Consider the following 21,893-nt stretch of genomic DNA (forward strand, 5'->3'; position numbering starts at 1 on the left):
CATTTTGTGATTTTGTTTCTGGCACTTTGCAAACAACAGAGTGAATTTCTGTTGAACATTCATTTGGGCAATAGTAGTAAAATCCCAACTTTCTTATCTTAAAAAATTATAGAGGGAAATATGGAACCAGTTCATTTAAACTCATGAAACTTTTTAATAAACTTTCCTTTCCTAGCAAGTTTCCTTTCTTTTTTGTAAAAAAGCATTTTTTTAAATTTAATTTACTGGCCAATGACTCATTGAAGTTTCACTTTATACATAAGACAAAAACTTTCAGGCATTTTACTGAAACTAATGGTTGCTGTATACATATCTCTGAAAGTTTTAATAAGATAAATATTTCTTTATGCACCCTTTGTACATAGGTTCTAACAAATAAAAAAGCTAAACAAATAATTCAAAGGTTGTTTAAATAAAATAGAAAGGATAATCTGTAGATCAGCTTACAAAGGATGAGGGCATTCATACCTCCAGCTGGACACTTGGGAAGCTTGGAATATAAATTTTTTATATATAAATAAACAGTATACGAAAAATGGAAAAATTAGCTTTTCTTACTTGGGCTACATTTATGACAGACATCATCACCAGGCAGACTGTAAGTTCCTGCTATGCATGGTATTGGTGGCATACCCATTGAGCACATGCTACCACTAGGACAAGGCAAGCATAATGATGATGCTTGTGTACTGTAATGTCCTTTTGCACACATCTTGTAAAAATAAAAAACATAAGTATATAAATAACAGGGTTCATACTAAATATTTTACATAAAATTCACAAAATTTGAATTTTTCCCTGGTCAAATTTTAACAAAGTCTAATCATTAATCATTAAATTAAGTTTTTGAATTTAATTAAACTTAATTGAATAATTTGGGTGGTCAAATTTAACAATTTTAAAGCAAAAAAATTAATTCTTTATGTTGCACTTATACTGTAGTAAAAAATTTTAAATACTAGGTTGTTATTACAAACCTGACAAAAAATGCTCCCTGCTATACTGAATGTGCCCTGTTCACATTGCCTTGGAGCCTCACTAGCGTTAAAACAATGGTATCCAGATGGGCATAATTGACATAAGACTGAACCCTCATTATCAGCATAGGTACCTGAAGGACAGCTGATTGGTTTACTAACAGATGAAGGGCAGTAATGACCTTTATAACATAAATTGCAGGCAGTGCCATTTGAAAAATAACCAGCCTGTAAAAGACAAGTTTTAAAAAAATTAAATAAAAGTAACTTCAAGTTTTTAGAAAAAATAAAGCACAATTAGAAACTAAACAGAAAAATGAAGTATGAAATATATACAAAAGCAACCTAAGAATAACTGTAGCATAATTGCATCTTTTATACCTTTTCACTGCATCGAATGGGCAGTTTAGAAGAATCAATAATTGCTGAGTCAGGTGATGCTGATAGACAATTTACTTGAGCTTCTTTGTTTTGATACTAAATAAAGTTTAAGACAAACATTCACTTAAAAAAATTCAAATTCAATTTAATGCTTTGTTAATATTTTATAATGTAGGTTATAAAACTATGAAATAAACCTCGCCATCAGAACACTTGACTGGAGGCTTATCAGGAAATGGACATTTATACCCTGCAGGACATGAGAGACAGTGGTCACTTGCATTGGAGATTGCATAAAAACCTGTCAGGCACTAAAAAATAAAGAAGTTAATAAAAAATAAAGTTAATAAAAATATTTATACACAGTGCTTTATCGTTAAAATCAAAATAACAAACAACAAAGTTTGTGATGCTAAAAGTTTAAAATAAAAACTATTCTTTAATTGTAGAGAGAAGTGCAGATTTTAGATTGTCTCTTCACAGCAGGCATAAATAAACATCAAGAAAAAAGTGTACAGTAACTTTTTTCCAGAAAATTTTAAGATTTTCTATTAAGAGCCTGAAGAGCACTTTTTTTTTTTAGAAATGCATCACAAAAACTTAAGATATAACAGCTCTACATTTGTGTAACATTTTTTCTAGTGCTTAAACTAATTTAAAAATACTCTATATCAATTTCACTAGATTGCATACTAGATTAATAAAAGGTAAAAATTGACCTCCTATACTATAAATGATGATATATTTATTTTAAAAAGTTCATTACAATATCTACTAAAGATTTTTGTGTTTATGCACATTCTGACCACTGTGGACCAAAGAGACCGCCAGGTTTTATGTTGCGTCAATTAGTTGAAACTTTTTTTTTATAAGAGTGTTGGTAGTGTACTTAGAGAAAAAAGGGCTTTTGAAATTCTTTTTAGGTGCAAAGGGCCAAAAAAGGGCCAAAATGGGGCACCAATATAGTTTTTACCCCTCTTCTTTTTATAATTAATTGTTATAGAAAATTTTATGCTGATCAAGATTTGTATAAAAGCATAGGTCCGAAAATCAATAAAAATTACTCTAATTTAAATTTGAAGTTTTAAAAAATTTTCTCGAAACACTTGTAGCATTAGCCATCTTGTTGAAAATTTTTTCATAACTCACTAAACTTAACGGAAATTAAAAAGGCTGGTTTCTATTACCATTTAGTACTACTATTAGAGAAAAATTGTTTGATTTTTTATTTTGTTAAGATTAGTGATTTAACAGCAGAATTAATTGGCGTGGACCTAATGTCCTGTTCCCCCTTTCCTCTGGAATGGCTCTGCCTATCTTTATGGTTTGCTGACCATTAGTCAATTTAAAGCAATAAAATTTAATATAACATTTTTAATAACAAAAATAAAATCCAGGGGGAATAGTTATAAAAAGATTTTTGAAAAGATGGCAAACATTAGCGTTATTAAAGAATATTAGTGTAATTTTTGTTATTTCAAGTTTAAGAAAGAGCACTTTCCATTAATTTGCAGACATATATATATATATATATATATATATATATATATATATATATATATATATATATATATATATAATCTAGAATGCAATTTACTATATTTTAAATCGCATAAAGTAAATTATATACAAAAACATTTATTTAAATGGAAAATATTGTTTTTCAACGAGATGCTGTGTGCTGCTGTTGTTGCCAAATGTTCGGAGCAAGGTCTAAATCTTTAAGTATTGTTAATTCAACTATTGAAGATATGATGAAGCTGTTTGTTTATCCAGGGTATTCTCTAGACGTGTGTAGCTATCCAAATGTTATATGTTCTGGATGTCAGAGAAATCTCTACCTGTTGAGGGCTGTAAAACCTGCTAGAGGTTCATAGGGAGAAAAAATTGCCCAAGTGTGTAAATGATTTATAAAGTTATTGAAAAAAGTTGTTTGTAATATATAATATATATATATATATATATATATATATATATATATATATATATATATATATATATATATATATATATATATATATATAATAAACAAATTTATATATATATAAATTTGTATACTAAATATATATATATATATATATATATATATATATATATATATATATATATATATATATATATATATATATATATATATATATATATATTATATATATATAAACAAATTTATATATATATAAACTTGTTTTAAGATTGAATGGAGGATGATGACAAGAACAGCTTCATCAACAATGATTCAAATTGAAGAAACTTCAGATAAGTCAACCTCAATTGTGGCTTCTAAACTTTATAGTAAGTGTTTTACAACTGCTGCACAAGGACATTTACACAACTGCTCTTCTTCATCTGCAGTTGCAAACCTGATCTTATTAGCATTAAGTCTAGGAAGTTTGCAAGCAGAGCAAGTTGCTGCTGGAATAATAAAAGCAAAAATGAAGACAGATGAAATTGCAAGTGGGGAATCATTTACTCTGTCTTCTGGTGGAAACCCATTAACAATTACAGTTGGATGTCCTGATAACAAGGCAAAGAGAAGGTACCTTTTCAATTCTATGTAAATAAGTATATATAAAATATTATATATATGATATAAATTAAATAGCATAAATCACTTATCTTTTACAGATCTATTTCAAGTTTCATCAAATCACTTTCATTATTTCCTTCAGAAATGATGAAAGTGAGTTATACTAATTTGTTTTATATATTTATGTCTATACTTATTTTATTGAATAACTATTTAACATTACTTTTTATTTGTTTTTAATTTCTTTGCAATGTCTACATATGTATACTATGTGTATAGAATTTGTATGTGAACACACACACAAACACACACACAAGTGCATACATTTATACTTACATACATTTTATACCTAGGTCTATGAAACAAGTATCTCTTCAGGTGATTAAGGAACTTCAGATTATCCTAGAACTTTCCCTGAATAAAACAGGCCAGCTGGTATCTATTCTTCAGAAAGGAATGGGAAGTAAGTCTGCAGTAGAGAACAACATCTTTGGAAAATTGAGTGACCTAGAAGAGTCCGTATCACATTTTTATCAAGTAGAAAAGGTAACATTTATATATCTTTTGTTATTTAAATTAGATAAAGAGAAAAACCTTTTTCTGAGTTATTATTGCTATTGTTCAGGTTAACTTCCTTGACAGTGTTGATGGCACAATTACAAAAGACCTTGTTTTTGTTCAAGACACTTCTAGCTTTGTTCTAGATTTGATAAACCAACGTCATCTAAACCCCCAATCTGCTTTTGTTCGGATTTCTATGGATGGAGGAGGTAGTTTCATGAAGGTTATTGTAAATGTTTTTGATGAAAATGAAAATACTACTTCAGATTTATAATTAAATAGTGGTGTACAGCGTTGCCAAATCTTAGCCATAGTTGAAGATGTGCAAGAATCAAACTTCAATTTAAGACTGATATTGGAGAAACTCACTTTGCAAAATTTAAAGTTTTCAGCAGCTTTTGATTTGAAGTGTGCTAATGCAGTTTTTGGAATATCAAGTCATGCAGGAAAAAAAGCTTGTCTTTGGTGTGAAGGACACTCAAGTGAAGTATGTGGTAAACTACGAACACTTGGAAGCCTTGACTATTGGTATCAAAGGTACAATGTTGAAAATAATTCCAGGAAATCAAAGATGAATTATTTTATGAATGTGATTTATCCAAGAATTCTCTACCTTGATGAAGATCCAGATACTCTAATCCAACATTTAGTACCTCCTCCTGAATTACATATCCTGATAGGAATAGTAACCACACTAGGTTGCTTATTAATGAATCTTTGGCCAGAGTTTGGTAATTTTTTGAAAGTTAGAGGTGTATTACAGAGAGGATATCAAGGCAGAGGTTGGGATGGAAACAATTCAAACCAGATACTTAAGTGTTTAGATGAGTTGGAAAATGTTATAGTATCTGAGGTTCCTGGTCTTGTTCCAATAGTTCAATGTATGAAAGACTTCAAGGCTGTAAAAGATTCTTGTTTTGGTCGAACACTTGAGCCTGGATATCAGCAGGCAATAATAAAATTTAAAAACTCATTTTTATCTACTCAAGAAGTTGCAGGTATTCTTGGAAAAAAACTTTCAGTAAGTTGGAAAGTACACATACTCTTGTGTCATGTGCAACCCTTTGTTGAGTACCACAATTGTGGCTTGTCTAAATTTTCTGAACAATGTGGTGAATCAATTCACTCTAAATTCAAACCAACATGGAATAGGTTTAAAAGACAAGAAGAAAACAAAGACCATGGAGGAAAACTCCTCTCATCTGTGATTGACTTTAACGGAAGAAGAGTTAGTTAAGAATAAAAAAACAAAGTTTTATTTTTTGTAATGGACCTCAAAAATTCTTAAATGGGCTTTGGGCCCCTCAATTTTACCCTTTTGCCCCATTTATGACCCTTAGCACTTTGTTTAGATTTTAAAAATGCTCTTTTCAATTATTATAAGACAAATGCTCTTATATAAAAAAGGTTTCATTCGATTGACACGACATAAAACCTGGCGGTCTCTTTGGTCCACAGTGTGACTTAAAATAGGTATTTAAGATACATAAACTTTTGTGGAAATATCTGCTTTATAAAATCCTTTATGAAAAATGACAAAATATGAGATAAATTTTAAAATTTAAAAAATCTTAAATAACTGAAATAAATACTATTTAGAAATCTTTTTTTTTAATTGCCACCAAAAGCTCTTTTTTTTTTTAATTTCAAAGGTCTTGAAACTAAGTTTTTTCATAAATAAATGTCATAAATTTAATTATACTTTTATGATATTTATCTGAAAAAAAGCATTTTTAGCAATTTGAGTTTTTATAAACTCTTTAAAATAAGCATTTTGATGGTTACCAATTTATTTTATTAAATGCGGATACATATTTATCCTATCATGAAATATATTAAGCACTGTATTTAGTTATTAAAAAAAAATCAACTAAAACTTACAGGATTGCAATTACTTTGACCAACTGATGCAGAATAAAATCCAGCTACACATTCTACTGGATCATCTACTGTGGTTTGACAAGCATGACCTTAAAATTTATTTTGAAATTATAAATTTTGCAATAACATTAGAAGCGCAAAAAAACTCATTAAATAAATAATTTTGCATTGCATCGTTGCATTGCATTGTTGCATTGCATCGTTGCATTGCATTGTTGCATTTTGTTAACTTACAATTGCTTAATCTCCTACTTTAACAAACAAGTATTTTTATTTTATTTTTATTTTATAGAGTTTTTAATAACATAAAATAAGCACTGTATTTTCTTACTCATTTATATAAATTATTAGTTAACCTTTAGGGCATAGTTTACACTGCTGAAATCCTACTTCACTAGCATACCATCCACTAGGACACTCATATGGAACTGATAATCCAGTGAAAGGACAATAGTGACCCTTAGTACAATTGATACAATCCATCACTCCTTCAGGAGAATACCAGCCACTGGGACAAGCCAGCAAAGTTTGAAGTCCATTTGAAGTAGGACAGCTTAAAAAATATATGAATAAATATAAAATGAAGTGCCTATGTAGTGCCCCCCCCCCCCCCCTTCATTAAAGTGTTATAAAACATATATTAAATCCACTTACAAATAGTAAAACTAGCTAAACAACAGAATTAATAACAGAATTAAACAGCAAAATAAGACATTAATTTATGCATAAAACATACCTATATAAACTATTTCCTTAACCAGATAAATAAAAATTATTTCTTTAACCAAATCAAAAAATCTTAATGTATTTTTCTTATTCAGTAGCATCTGTTTCAAAATGGTTCACAACCATAAACATTTTTATAAAATTTTTATGATGTTTTCATGTACACAGTGAAATATTTTTACCTAAAACCTGCAGGACAAACTAAGCATTCCATCATTCCCAATAAACTGTACATTCCATCAGGACATGAAACAGGCTCTTCAAAAACACTGACACAGGCATAACCAGCAGGGCACAAAAGGCAAACTGTTGCATTTACTTTATTTTGAAAAGTCCCGTTTGAACATCGTGTAGGATTACTTAATCCATCAACTTCACAACTATGACCTAATGGACAACCTTCACAGTTCATACGATCACTTGCAGCATAAGTTCCTTTTAAGCATTTTTTATAACTGATTCTATCAGCGCAACTGTTAAAACAAATAAAGTAACTAATAATTCATTAGTGAACTTTAAATATTCTAAAAGTTTTTCAGTAAAATATTTACCTATATCCATCAGAGCATGTATTTTTCAAAAAAATATTTACCTATATCCATCAGGGCATGTATTACACATTGTTGATCCTTTAGCACTATAAGTGCCATTTATACACAAAATGCAGGTGTTGTTTAGGAAATAGGTTCCAGCACTACATGGTTCACAACTGTTGTTTACACTATTGGCAACAAAACCTGGAGTGCATTTCTGTATATGAAAAAAACAACTACTAAAACAGGTTATATAGAAAAATGCTTGCCATAGAAACAAACAAACAAACAAAAAAAAACATTATTTATCACTAGAACATAATTTTACTTATTCACAGTACATAGTAACATGTTGTTAGATTTTGCAACACTCCCAGAAATTTTTCACTTTCGTCAGAATGAAAATCATTTACTCTAAAAATGATTAAAAAAATTTTTATCACCGTGTGAGTGAATAAAAAATGGGAAAAATATTGGCCCCTATGGTTAAATATGAGTCAGGAAAACTTGTTTATCAAGGCAATAAACATGCCTTAGTATTTTAGCAGCACATCACTCATGATATTGATTTTACAAACCATTGTAAAATCAATATCATAAGTGATGTGCTGCTAAATTTTTGTATTACAGATTACAAAAATTTAGCAGCACATTATTTTGTATTTAGCAGCAACATTATTTTTGTATTACAGATTACAAAAATAATTTACTTTTTTAGAAAAAGATTTTTAACTGCATTTTGGCAATCAGCAGGTGAAATTGTTGTGGTGTGTTACACTCAGCTATTATCAACTGAATGATAATTTCTGAGCCACAATTAAATGTATGGTGTAGCATCCCATGAATTCAGCAGCAAATTCATCAAATTAATGTTCATTACTTTAATTCGCTCTTTCTATGGAGCATATTGTTTTCATGTGGGAAAAACGAAACACAGAAAAAAGACAGTAAGAAATAATTAAAGTTATCATTATTAACTACTAATTATTTCTAATTACTAATATAACAACTCATTATTCTACTCCACATCTTATTTAAACTTCATTTGCTTATTGCAAATATAATATATCAACAAATTGTGCTTCCCCAAAAGGTTAAGACCCACCTTTTCAAACTTTTCTTTTTTTAACAATCTGTAAACCCAAAGCAGCACATCATTGAATATTTATATCAATTTAAGGAATAGTTCTGTTCAGTTCTATCAAATATTTGACCACAAAGGAATCAGGGAACACCTTAATTTTGGAAATATCTGTTCCAAAGCACCATTGTCCATTTTGTATGACCTCTTCTCCTAACTTTTAAAAAGCTAACCATTATACTTTTGAATTTTTGCACAGATTGTATGTCCAATGGGTGGCTGTTGGTACAAAAAGTACAGAAAAATTATTTCCCCTCCTTTATCAACAGGAGACAAGAACAAGAAAATTACAGAACTTGCAAATAGTCCTAGTTTACATATACTATTAGGTGGTACAGACTAAATTTTAAAAAAAACTTGTTTGAAAATAAAGGGCATGAGCTATAGTTTGTCAACAGATATATCAGTAAACATCTGAAGAATATTCTACCAAAGTCAGTGTCATACTGAATGCAATATTTGCAACAAGTTGCTTAAAAACATTGATAGCTTTGAGTTCCATTTTTTTGTTTGAATCTGGTCTTTGAGTTTCAGCTACCAAATACATTCAAGTACTTAGAGATTTTGAAAAGAACCCAAGGCTGTTTTGGAAAAAAAGTAAAAATCTTGTCAAAGATTTAGAACAACTCTTAATGAGCCATAGAAATCTAAAGGCTAAACTTCATAGAAGGTGCACATAGTTGAACAAGATATTATCAAACTCATTGACTTGAAATATGCAGTTTTCAGTACAATAAATAATTTTTATATTTGATGAAATAAAATTGTTGTATTAGTGATTAAATACTTACCATTTGTTTCAACAGTTGAATTATGGCAACTATTAAATGAATAAACTTGTATTTTTTGTTTTCTTATACCCTGTAGATTTTGGCTACTGGATTTTAGCTCCAGAATCAATTTATCAAGAATTCAACCAGTTTTGACAAATGAAAAATTGAAAATGAGAGCACAGTTTAAACTTTATTGAAGCACTAAAAAATAGTTGTTGATTACAACTACATGCACTTTTAAAGTAGCTTCCTATTTTCAGGAATGTAGCTTGTAAAAAGTAAACATGAAAATTTCTAAGAACAAATGCTTAATATAAGTTTGTAATGTAAAACATCAACAAAAACCTAACCATAAAGCCAGAAAAATATTTTTATGGCATTAAAGTGATTGTAAGCATACCCTACTCAACCCCGGATAGCCCTCCCTAGAGTATAGTTCCTAAAAACACTTTTCAACTTTTTTACTTTGTGTGTTTATTAAACTTGATCATATTTCATTGACAGATTTCAAACTTCATCAAAAAAAATTCTCATTTACAAGTTACAACATTTAAAGTTAGGGGGTAAATGGGTTTTTTTAGGGGGTAAATGGGTTTTTTAATTGTTCCTAAATCTTTGATCTAGTTTATGGTAGAATGAGAAAAAAAAAAAGTTTATAATTTAGAAGATCTAATTTTAGGAAGGGGGCAAGTAGAGTTTGAGGTAGGAATGAGTTAGCTTCAATTATCCTAATTTTTTCCAAGTCATCTTCATTTAGCACCAGCATCAACATACTAGATATTTCAGCATGCCCCATACCTCTTTGTCACTTATCCTGAACAATTAAACTCCTGGGCACTCATTAAAAAACATGATTTCACCCCCTAGTAGAAAAAGTTGTTTTTAACATTTTTGGAGCAATTTTTTTTTGATAATCAAAACAAAAAAATATTTCTGAGAAAAAAGTGTTGCTAAAAATGGTCTTAGACCATGTTCCTATGCACCGTGTATTGCATTTGTTGAAAGGACATCATGTTGTGAGAGCAATTTAGTTTAAGAAAAATTATTTTAAGAAAATTTAGTGTAAGAAAATTTACTTTCAGAAAATTTATTTTAACAAAACTTAATTTAACAAAATTTCAATTACATTTTCATTCTGTTTTAATCAAGTTTTTCAGCCTGATGCTTTTTTTGGTTCAAACTCAATACAAATTTTTCACAAATCCTTTCAAAATAAAAAAATAAATTACAAATACTTGATAATATATAATAAAATTTTAAAATGAAATCTAGAATACCTGGGGATGTACATCTGGGGTTATGCAAACAAAGCCATTTGGACATGGCATACATATCATTTGTGCCAGAAGAGAATAGGTTCCCAGTTCACAAGGAGCAATAGTACTGTTAGCAAGGCATTTAAAACCAGCAGGACAGAGTGTGCATGAAGTGGAGCCTGCAGTACTGTAAGAACCTGTAGGACATATCTAAAAGCATATCATTTTATATATATATATATATATATATATATATATATATATATATATATATATATATATATATATATATATATATATATATATATATATATATATATATATATATATATATATATATATATATATATATATATGATGTAAACTGTGTGATGTGATTTAAATTTGATTAATAAAAATTTACTAACAATGCATGAATCCTGAGAAACAGCTGAGACCAATGGATTAAATGTACCAGCAGGGCATGGATTTGAAGGTTCAGATAACCCTTTGCAACTGCAAAATCAATTTAAATTTTGAAATAATTTGAACATTACAAAATAATCATACTTAATAAAATAAGTTCTAAATGAAAAAACATAAACTTTATTTACAAATATCCTGATGGACAAGGTGAGCATCCAACAGAATCTTTCCAAACCATCCCAGCAGAGCAATTGGCAAAAGAGCATTTTGTGAGATCACAAGAAGATATATCTGATATATATATATATATATATATATATATATATATATATATATATATATATATATATATATATATACACACACATATATATATATATATATATATATATATATATATATATATATATATATACATATATATATATATATATATATATATATATATATATATATATATATATATATATATATATACACACACACACACACACACACATACACACACACACACACACACACACACACACACACACACACATACACACACAGTTGTTTTGAGAAGTAAATTACAGAGGCAAAGGAGTGCTATGTTATGAAAGACAAATAATAATATAAAACAAAGTCTCATAAGAGATGTCTACTTACTGTACACTGGAACAGAATAATGTAACAAGATGTTATTTGTTATAGTAATACTGAGAGATTATCTATTCTGGTAATCTGGGAAGAAGGTAATTTAAAACACATTATTGTGCAAAAACTTTGTTCAGGGAAATGGTAACAATATTGTAAGTGGTGCTATAAAATGTTTTGAAGATTGGAGTTTGACAAACATAATATAGACCATGCCTTTCAATATGATTGCCAGCAATACTACTAGTAAACAAGGTGTATACATCACAATTGAATCTGAGCTTGGAATATCACTTCTTCAAGTATGACAACATCACATAAATCAAATTGTTACAAGTGTCATCACAATGGAATCTATTAAATCCCAACTATTTTTAAAAATTATTGAAATAGCTATGTCTTTTGGGTCAGACAGCTATTTCAATAATTTTTAAAAGTAGTTGGGATTTAATAGATTAAGAAAAATTTGAGTTTGATAAATCAAACTTTGCAGAGACATCTACAATTATGTTCTGTAAGAAAGAAATACAGAAGACCCACCCACAATCGGATTATCTAAGTTTAATGAATTAACTACTTTATTCATTGAAGATATATCATCCCGAGTTCATTTAAAAAAACCAGGTGATTTACATCATGCCAGATAAATAGCCTGAGTGATAATGCAATCAAAATGGTGGATTGAGTCCTAACCCAAAAGAACCAAAGAAGAACAATGTGGAAATATGTGCAAAACTGGTTTGCTGCACCTATTGTAGCAAAAGCAACTAGAAAAGACCTGGACTATTGGTAAAAGCTTCAGATTTTGAGAAGCTTGCTATTGAGAGGTTTTGAAACAGAATCCAATTCAATTTTCAGGACTTAAGTCTATAAGAGAAGGACTTTCATCACGACAAAAAGTAGAACATTCTTTAAAAAATTGTAACTTTCAGTGCCATTTTTATCAAAAAGATTAAATAAACATAACAAAAATGAAGACTAAAATAAGTAAAAGCTGTACATTGGCCGCGTGAATGTTGTTAAAGACAATGCAAAAGAGCTTTGACCATTCTTTCATCGTGCATCTCACAAACAAACAAATAATAGCTGCAATTCAATGAGTTTCCACAGTAAACCAGACAGGTAATGAGGGACAAGTTCCTGCATTCTGATTAGTTGTTGATGGGATTTGTGTGGACCAAATGGGGACATCACATTAGTGAATTTTTATTTAGTAGTTAGTGAATTTTAATAAAAATAAAAGATCCCCCCCTTCCCTTATGAGCTTGGGCCAGTATTACTTAATAATTAACTTACATATATGCATATACAAATTATATGTAATATTTAATTTAAATGTTGTATAAATTAATGACAGTCAATGTAGGATAATTACATTAAGAGTGAGTGATGTAATTTACCTGCTGATGTTTTTTGCATACAAAAAAACAAATAAAAAGTTGCCGAAATGATTTTTAACCAAAATAGAATTTTTAAATCTTTCATGATTCTTAATAGAATTATTTAATTTTATGTTACATTTTACCTTTTTCAATATTTTTTAACAACAATGTAAACACGAGGGCATTTTGATTTCGATCGCGTGCAATAAATAACGTTGGATACGCTTTTAGAGAGAATAGGATTGGCCGCTGAAAAAACTTGAAACATTTTTGCTTTTGTACTCCATCTCGACAACGGTCACTTTAAAAGCGCGCTATCTCCTTAACAACATTGGAATTTGTAATTTAAATTTGTTTGTTGATAGGAAAAAATGATTTAAAAAAATTGAACTTTTTTAGGAGAGAATTTGGAAATAAGTTTTTAATATGATTTTTTTACTGATGTTTATTATTTGCTTGACTTTACTTTTATAATATTTCTCTATCATTTCTCTATTTTTAACTACTTTTTTTTTTAATTTTTATCGTAGCACGCAGGGGGAGGGGGGTTTAGAGATAGGGTTAGCTTTTGAGAGTTTTTAGACCCCCTCTCAGAGTACCCGCCGGACAAAGAGACCGCCAGGTTTTATATTGTGGCACTCAAACCAAACCTTTTTTAATAAGGCTTCAATCCATATTATTTCAGAAAAAGTTGTTATAAAAAAATTTTTTAATGGTAATCTATAATTATAGTCAAATAAACATAAGCAGGGGAACATTGGGCAAGATAACGAACGTTTTGAAAAGCACTTATATCTTAGTCAATAACTATTTCAACAAGTAAAACTTTATCAAGAAGTGATAAAAATTATTATGCGTTACTAAAGTATCAACAAAAACCTTATAAAAGTTGAAAATGGGCCGGAAAAAACTCATTAACTAATGTTACCTCAAATCTTTACTTTAAAAGACTTTTAAAAAAGTAAATTCTATGATACCATTACCTTCTCAAACAACACGATATCATAAATTCATAGTTTATAATATAAGTGATATAAATGGTTATGTAATTTTTAAATCAATTAAACTATATATTTAAAGAGGGTTATGCAAAAAAAAACCTACTAATCAGTTCATAGCAAATTCAAACACAAGAAAATACAGCAAATGTCTAATACTTTAATGCATAATAAAGCAATGTAATAATGACGAAGCTACACAACGGTTACTACAGCACAAGTTTATAGTAAAACATGTACTTCGGCGAAGCAACGAACGAGTCATCTTGTCCCGTTCATCTTGCCCCTAGGCTACACAATCTTTAAAATGATTCAGAACTCTACATAAATAAGTTATCATAGCTTAATCTCACTTGTATAATAGTTTAATACCACTTGCATGGCTTCCAAATTAAACAGACTGAATGAGAGTATCTCGCTTACCTTTAGCTGGTGATGTAATGATGAAATAAATTAAATACAAGTGGATAAATTTTTTTTCTTTCTTAAAATCGGAAAAACCTTGATAATACTTATCTTTCATCCGGAAAATAATAATTGTAAAGAAAGCATAAATAGAGAAAGTATAAATAAATAAATCATAAATAAATCTAGATATAATCTTCTTCTCTGTATATCTCCGTTATCTTCAAAACTCAACTAAATGTAAAAGTTCACTGTAGCTGAGAGAGAAGAAGATACAATCTTCTTCTCTCTCAGCTACAGTGAACTTTTACATTTAGTTGAGTTTTGAAGATAACGGAGGGCGTCATCGTGCCCCATTCGTCATCTTACCTCATGCTCCTCTTTAGAAAGAAAACTACCCTTTGTATCACCTATATTAATTAATTTCTAAGATAAAGCTTAACCTTTCCGTAATCTAATAATTTTCAAATTGCAGACAGGTACCTTTATTAATAATTAGTATTTTTCTTTTTTAACTATGATTTCTATATATTGGTGTTGGTGGGAAAAGTACGGTGAAAAGTACGGTGAAAAGTACGGTGAAAAGTACGGTGAAAAGTACGGTGAAAAGTACGGTGAAAAGTACGGTGAAAGGTCAAAGTAATTAAAAAAAAAAAAAAGAATTAAAAATAAACTAAATTACGGTTGCTTTTGTTCTTAAAAAGCAAATATTGCCAAACCAACCGTAAAGTTAGTTTATTCAAGATGGTGAATATTAGCGATTTGCTGTAAACTTTTGTACTTTCAATTTCATATTAGAACACTTTATACTAATTTGAAAACCTATTTTTTACATGATTTTTAATCAGTATAAATTTCTCTATCATAATCAATCATAAAAATATGGAGGAGAGGGGGTAAGGGTAAGGGGAGGGGGGAGATATAGACGAATAGAGCCCATTTGTTTTAGGTTTTCTTAAAGATCAGCGGGTGAAAAGTTATTTTCTTAGCACTTCACTGTATTTTTAAATTTATTTAATGTAAAGAAGTATTTGATTTTTTGATACAAATTTTAAAATATTTTGATGAAGTACAAGTTCTACATAAGAACAAGATAAAAAAAAGATGAAAACTGTGTAGGGTAGGGCGGGGGTGGGGGGTGAGTTGAGCAATTTTTGCTAAATCTAATAGATCTCTTGAACGGTGCCTCGAATTTACATCATTTTTTCACTATTAGAAAAAAATGTTATCTGCTAAAAATTGCTTAAGAAAAAAACTTTTTTTAGATTTGTTTGAGAAAATATTCGCTAAAGTTTACCGAAATGCTCAACCTACTCCAACGCGGCAAGTTGAGCAGCTGCGTAGGGTAAGTTAAAAATAAAGTTAGTAAATTAAAATTTTTATTTCTGAACTTTTGGCTTATATATTTTATTGAGTAAGTAATATTTAAATAAAAATATTTTTAAAAGAAGCAAAAGTTTAATAGTTTTAAATCACATTTACAAATTTTTGAAAAAAAGGGTTTCAGATATTATTTTTAACTGTTAAGAGTATTTAATAATGATTAATTTAAAAGTGTTTTATGGACCTTAAAATGTTTACTTAGCAAAATTTGTTTCTCCGTATCTGATAATGCCGCTTTGTTAATCAATTTTATTATTTAATTTAACTAATTTTTTTCAAACCTGCTCAACTTACCCCGACTAGACTTGGTCACACAAAAGTTAGGTTATAAAAAGAGGTATAATACTTAGGGAAAATGGATAAGTATAATCGAAAGTCAAGTAAATGGCTGAAATATCAACACTTAAGTGATGCCAAATAAATATTTTTTTGAGAGTCTAAGAGAAAAATAAGAAAAATATTTTTTATTCTTTTTTGGTTCAAAATTGAAAAAGTGCTCGTGCATCTCAGCTGACCGCGGTCCAACAACCATTTGATGCGCATTGTAGTACCATTATATAAACCTATCTTTCATCCATTAGATGTTTTGTCATTTGACGCGTAGTTTTTGAGATATTTTAGTTGCCCAACTTTCCCCAATGCTCAACTAGACCCGCCCCTACCCTAACAAACGTATAATTATTTTCATCTTTCTTTTTACGTTTTCTTTTTACAATGAACTGTTTTTATTTTTACATAATTTTCCATGAATAATAGATATGAAGACTCCACGGGATGAAACGACAGGGTCACATTTTGTCAAACTGCATGACCGATGGAATTTACATTCCTCTTTTAAATGTCTAGCTTTTCGTGTATTTTCCAAATATCCACATTGTATTTTTGTTGGCAAGTTCCATTTTTCTTTTCAGTTACAACGCAGTTTTGAGAAAAAATCTTACTTCTTGTCAAGGCACAAGACACAGGACTTTAAGACCACGACCTACATCTTCGTAGGAGTCCCTAACTTTCATGACGTTTAATAAATTTTGTCGTAGGGACTTCGAGCGATTTGCTCAGGGAGCTTATGTTGTTATCGGTGCTATTTTAATTATTATAAATAGCGGGTTTTCGGATTCTGTCTTGAAGAGTTAATCTCTGATAAAACTAGAGGCTGTTTATTTTAATTTTCTGGAAAATCAACTTTGAATCTGTTACTGTTGGTACCTTTACCTGGGTAGTGTGTTACTGGCGATACGTTTAACAATGTACTCAAAATAGTTTATCAAGCATCGATATTTGGTTTTTCGGTTTTTAACGGGATAATAACAAACAAACAAAATTTAAAATTGCACATTTAAAATAAAACTAATTTGATTTAATTTTTTATATTCTGACATACAAAGTTAACTTTTAGAAAAAATGGTGATACCTCGCAATCCTTATGTTATTTTGTTTCTACCCTTCAAGGCATTTTGCAGAGCTGCTGTTCAATTAAAACAAGTTTTAACTAAAAAGTCTACATACGAATATAAATACGTCACAGAAAAAATCAGGCATAAAGAGTTCTATTTTAACAAACTTTAGAAAATTTGATTTTTTCTTGAAAAATTGATATAAAAACTTGTTCTTTATTAATTATTATTTTTGTTTAAAACCGAAAAACCAAACGGTATTCTTTGTCAAAGTTTCGGAAATGTGGGATCTAGTGTGGCTTTTTGTCTTTTCTGCTTTGACCAAAGAATGACATAACTTAAAGTTGTTTATTCCACTTCTCTGAGGTGGATTGTGGGAAACTTTTTATTTCAATAAAGACACTTCATTAAAGAATTATAGCATTATCTCAAATGTAAATTCATTTAATTGTTGAGAGATGACTTTTGACGATGGAAACCGGTTCCAGACCAAACACTTCATGATCAAAGCACTTAACTACAGGTCTATATGGTAGCTGCTAAGCATAAAAAGATGCAGTTTTTCCTAGGCACAATTGAAACCATTAATCAGATGGCCATGACCAATCCACGCAAGCTGCAGAGGCATTTTGTCGTTGTCATAACGAAATTTTCGACGAGAAATATTTCGATTTCCATTTATATTTTCATAATATACTCAGCGAGTTACGTAATACTAGGATAATGACGGAGAACTCTGAAGATATAAAACTCGCATTAAAAATAGATCAAAATCATTCAAACATCTTTAATGAGAAACCAGCAATCTATTTATTTGAACTTTTCAAGGTAGAATAATTTCTTAAAAGAAAAATATTTAACTAATCCAAACATATATATATTTTTTTATAGTCTAAGGGCCTGTATATATGAACAAGGGCTAGCCCGTTTGCCGAGCTAGCCCGGAAAACGAGCCAGTTTTCAATTTGCGTTTATTTGGATTTTTTGCCAAAAAAATAAAAAATGATATCGAGGTCAGCCTGGTTTTTTCTAGCAGGGCTGGCCTCTTTATCAGTAAAATAATAACTTTAAAGATGGCGGCTAGCGACAAAAAAACATATGGCATTTTAACAATATGTTTAACTGGTATTATAACCCAAATAATGCTTCTTAAAAGCCTAATTGTATTGTGTAAGCTTCAAAAATTTATATTTGATAATTTTTTAAATATTATTCTTTTACGAAAACGATCACAATCACTTCAAAAGATGAAACAAGCGAGGCGCTTTAAAAGAAAAAATCGTGGTTGCTGGGTTAAAACTGGCAGAACTGATTGATGGTGGCATAGTATAATAACTGGTGTAGCTCCCATTGATTTATCGAAAAAAAATTTTAGCTTTCACGGTTTCTTTTCATGAATTTGGTTTCAGAGTTAAGCTCTTATTTATCTCCTGACCCTTTTTCACCTAACTCTAGAGCTCTACCAGCAGATAAAAAAGTAGCTATTACTTTATATTACTTAAAAGATACTGGATCTTTGGTAAATTATAAAAGCAAAACAACTGAAATTTTAAGTACACGGAAATTGCCAGTTTTATTATTAAATTTATTATTTTTTGCGGAAGCTTTCAAATTTAAAAAATGTAAGAATTCCCAAAACTTGTACGCATACGTACAAGTTTGTATAAGAAATTAACCAGCCCGTTTGCCCAGATCTCGGCAAAAAACAGTGAGATCTTGCTATCCGGGCTACCTTGTTTATTCATATAAACGCAAAATAAAATTAAGTTAAAATATTGATGACGTTGATATCTCGGAAAACGGCAAACGCTTTTCATATAAACCGCCCCTAATGAAGTTTGAATTGTTTATAAAAATTGTGTTGAAATTCAGCAAAAAAATTCTTTAAATTGTATAGAAAAATTGGATAAAAATCTGAAAATTTGTGAATTTTTTCAGGTGTCAATAAGAAAAACAAACACATGGTGGTCTATCCTGATATTCCATCTGCCGTTAAGCCAGTGCCACATGGTCTAGGAGTTCCAGTTCCTTCTCCACCTGAGAAAGGAGAACTAGAAGAGGATATGGAAGGTGTAAAAAATGAAGACACTGACATAACAGCAACATATGAGCCAACGTCTAGCATGACTTTGCCAAGACCACTCAAAGTCAATTAAATGACTTGACCAGAGATCTTGGTCTTTCTAAAGAGAATGCACAACTTCTTGGTTCCCGTCTTAGTGAGAGCAATCTCCTCTCCAAAGAAACTACCTTCTATTGGTATAGAAACAGAGAAGAAAAGTTTCAAAGATTCTTTGAAGTTGATTCTTCTAGCTCGTTGGCATATTGCAATGATGTAAAAGGCTTAATAGAGGCACTTGGCGTTCCTTACCAACCGAGAGAATGGGGGCTTTTTATTGATTCCTCTAGCATAAGCCTAAAGGCTGTAATCCTACACATTAATAATAAAATGGCATCTGTACCTATTGGACATTCAGTTCAGTTGACAGAAAGCTACAAGAATATGAAAATATTGATTGATGCAATCAAGTACTCCAACCACAATTGGCAAATATGTGGTGAACTAAAAGTAAAATACTTATTAAGTTTTCTTGTCAATATAAAGCTTTCCTTTGAAAATACTTTAGCACCTGTTGGTAATTTTTTAGAAAGAAATAGAAATATATTTTAACTTAATAAGATTTGATTTTTTATGAATAAATCTTTTCTTTTCAGGTTGTGTGCTTTCTACTTGGGATGCAAGGGGGGTACACAAAATACCCTTGCTTCTTATGCTTATGGGATAGTAGGGCAGATAGTCTTCACTATAAGCAGAAAGACTGGCCATCTCGGGAAGCTGAACCACTAGTCCCTCCAGAAAATGTTTTACTTCCTCCTCTCCATATCAAACTTGGTCTGATGAAAAACTTTGTAAAAGCACTGAATAAAGAAGGCCAAGCTTTTAAGTATCTATTGCAAAAGTTCCCACAGATCAGTGATGCCAAGCTACATGCAGGTATATTTGGAAGGTATTGAACGAGATGCATGGCGAACGTTCAGCACAGTAATTAAAGGATTTCTGGGAAATAAAAGAAGCTCTGAGTATGTTTCACATGTCAATGAGCTCATGAAAAGCTTCGAAAAACTGGGAGCTCGCATGTCAATAAAAATGCATTTTCTCTAGTCACATCTTGACTATTTTTCTGAAAACTGTGGAGATTACAGCGAGGAACAGGGTGAAAGATTCCACCAGGATATAAAAACGATGGAGATATCAAGGACGTTGGGACACACACATGTTAGCTGACTATTGTTGGTGTCTTAAACGTGACGAACCAATAACTCTTCACAAACGGAAGGCATCAAGGACTTCTTTCCTCTGGAAATAGATTTTTTCTTTACATTATTCGATTACTTCACAAGTTTTTTTAAGTTTAAAGTTAATAAAGGAACTAAATTGAGCCTTTTTTCAGGTCACTAATAAATATTCCAATGTATTATATGGATGAAAATGAGAGATGAAAAGATCTTGAAACATATGTTTTTCTCAAAAAAAAAGTAGGTGTGCTGTATTTCAATAACCTAACCTGATTGAGCAAAAAGAATGTCATATTCCGGTTTAGGAGGCCAATTTCATTAGGAATTACCTTAGAAACCCCCATGAACAGAAATTTTTTTTTTCAAACGCAGCCCTGTGTTATTATTACCTGGGAATAGTAAGCTAGCTCATATAAGTGATTCATAAAACAAAAAGTAATGTGTCTAAATGCTGTTACTCGTTTGACGAATTCTGTATATCACTTTGCTGATCCTAACGCCAACTCAAGATTTTTTTTTCACAGTCCCAACAAATTTTAGCCCCCCCCCCCCCCCCCTGCTAGGTATGATCCTCAAACCAAAGGTTGGCTTTTTAAAATGAATTTACGCACCAATGATTTGAAATTAAAATCTCTCTTATTCTCATTGTTTTATGTTTGGGAAAATTTTTTTCTATTGTACAACTGTTGTCTGATCGGATCTGCTGTTTCACTGTTACCATTTCTTAATTCAGATCATCTTGTCACTACTCTAATATTTCAATTAGTCTAAAAATAAAATATTTCGGATAGACGTTAGGATCAGCAAAGCGATATACAGAACTCGCCAAGCGAGTAGCAGCATTTAGACACATTACTTTTGGAAAGGCTAGGGGCAGGTTGTTCGCAATCGGATAAGATTGGTTCTGAACTAGATGGACTTTGGGAAATGCAATTTATGGTCAACTTTGAAGTTATTGGAACTAACCATTTAAAGAAGTTTGGGATTCAACCCGAACATTTACATGCTGCTAACAAACAGTTGATATATTCTGAATGTACGCAATGAAATCTTCTGTATCAGCATTAGAAGTATCTTCAGGTAAACCTAAACATGGAGCACTCAATTGTTTTGGTTTTTTCCAAAAATCATTTTCAATTAACGGCAGAACAGTGAGTTAGTTTCTATAACTTTATCTTTGGCTATGTTCAAACTCACAAAAGCTTAACTTATTAAATAGAAATTCATGAAAGCTTTA

General features: G+C 30.2%; 1 protein-coding gene and 1 pseudogene across 3 annotated transcripts in view; one reads left to right on the forward strand and one right to left on the reverse strand.

Moving 5' to 3' along the window:
- The window catches only part of LOC145191501 (uncharacterized), a 65,269-nt gene extending 51,839 nt beyond the window's left edge, over positions 1–13,430 (reverse strand). Inside the window, exons 1-12 of one of the 2 annotated variants that reach the window (XM_090073564.1) lie at positions 13,323–13,430; positions 11,350–11,452; positions 11,164–11,251; positions 10,778–10,966; positions 7,646–7,803; positions 7,236–7,526; positions 6,684–6,880; positions 6,328–6,416; positions 1,556–1,669; positions 1,359–1,454; positions 978–1,205; positions 559–712 (exon numbers count right to left, since the gene is read on the reverse strand). In XM_090073564.1, the coding sequence (XP_089929690.1) occupies positions 559–712; positions 978–1,205; positions 1,359–1,454; positions 1,556–1,669; positions 6,328–6,416; positions 6,684–6,880; positions 7,236–7,526; positions 7,646–7,803; positions 10,778–10,966; positions 11,164–11,251; positions 11,350–11,399 (1,654 nt within the window). In that variant the 5' untranslated portion in view covers positions 11,400–11,452; positions 13,323–13,430. Of the gene's footprint in view, positions 1–558; positions 713–977; positions 1,206–1,358; positions 1,455–1,555; positions 1,670–6,327; positions 6,417–6,683; positions 6,881–7,235; positions 7,527–7,645; positions 7,804–10,777; positions 10,967–11,163; positions 11,252–11,349; positions 11,453–13,197 lie in introns of both variants that reach the window. The other variant, XM_090073563.1, reaches the window with a different exon arrangement.
- LOC149877951 (uncharacterized) lies at positions 3,005–5,683 on the forward strand (annotated as a pseudogene). The gene is made up of 4 exons (XR_016447812.1): positions 3,005–3,253; positions 3,551–3,894; positions 4,239–4,431; positions 4,511–5,683. The product of XR_016447812.1 is annotated as an uncharacterized LOC149877951 (transcript).
- Positions 13,431–21,893: the final 8,463 nt, after the last annotated feature.

The sequence above is a fragment of the Hydra viridissima genome, unplaced genomic scaffold (genome assembly GCF_058129835.1).
Source record: "Hydra viridissima isolate aposymbiotic clone 2 unplaced genomic scaffold, HvirCarnegie_v1 scaffold_16, whole genome shotgun sequence".
Taxonomy (NCBI): Eukaryota; Metazoa; Cnidaria; class Hydrozoa; order Anthoathecata; family Hydridae; genus Hydra; species Hydra viridissima.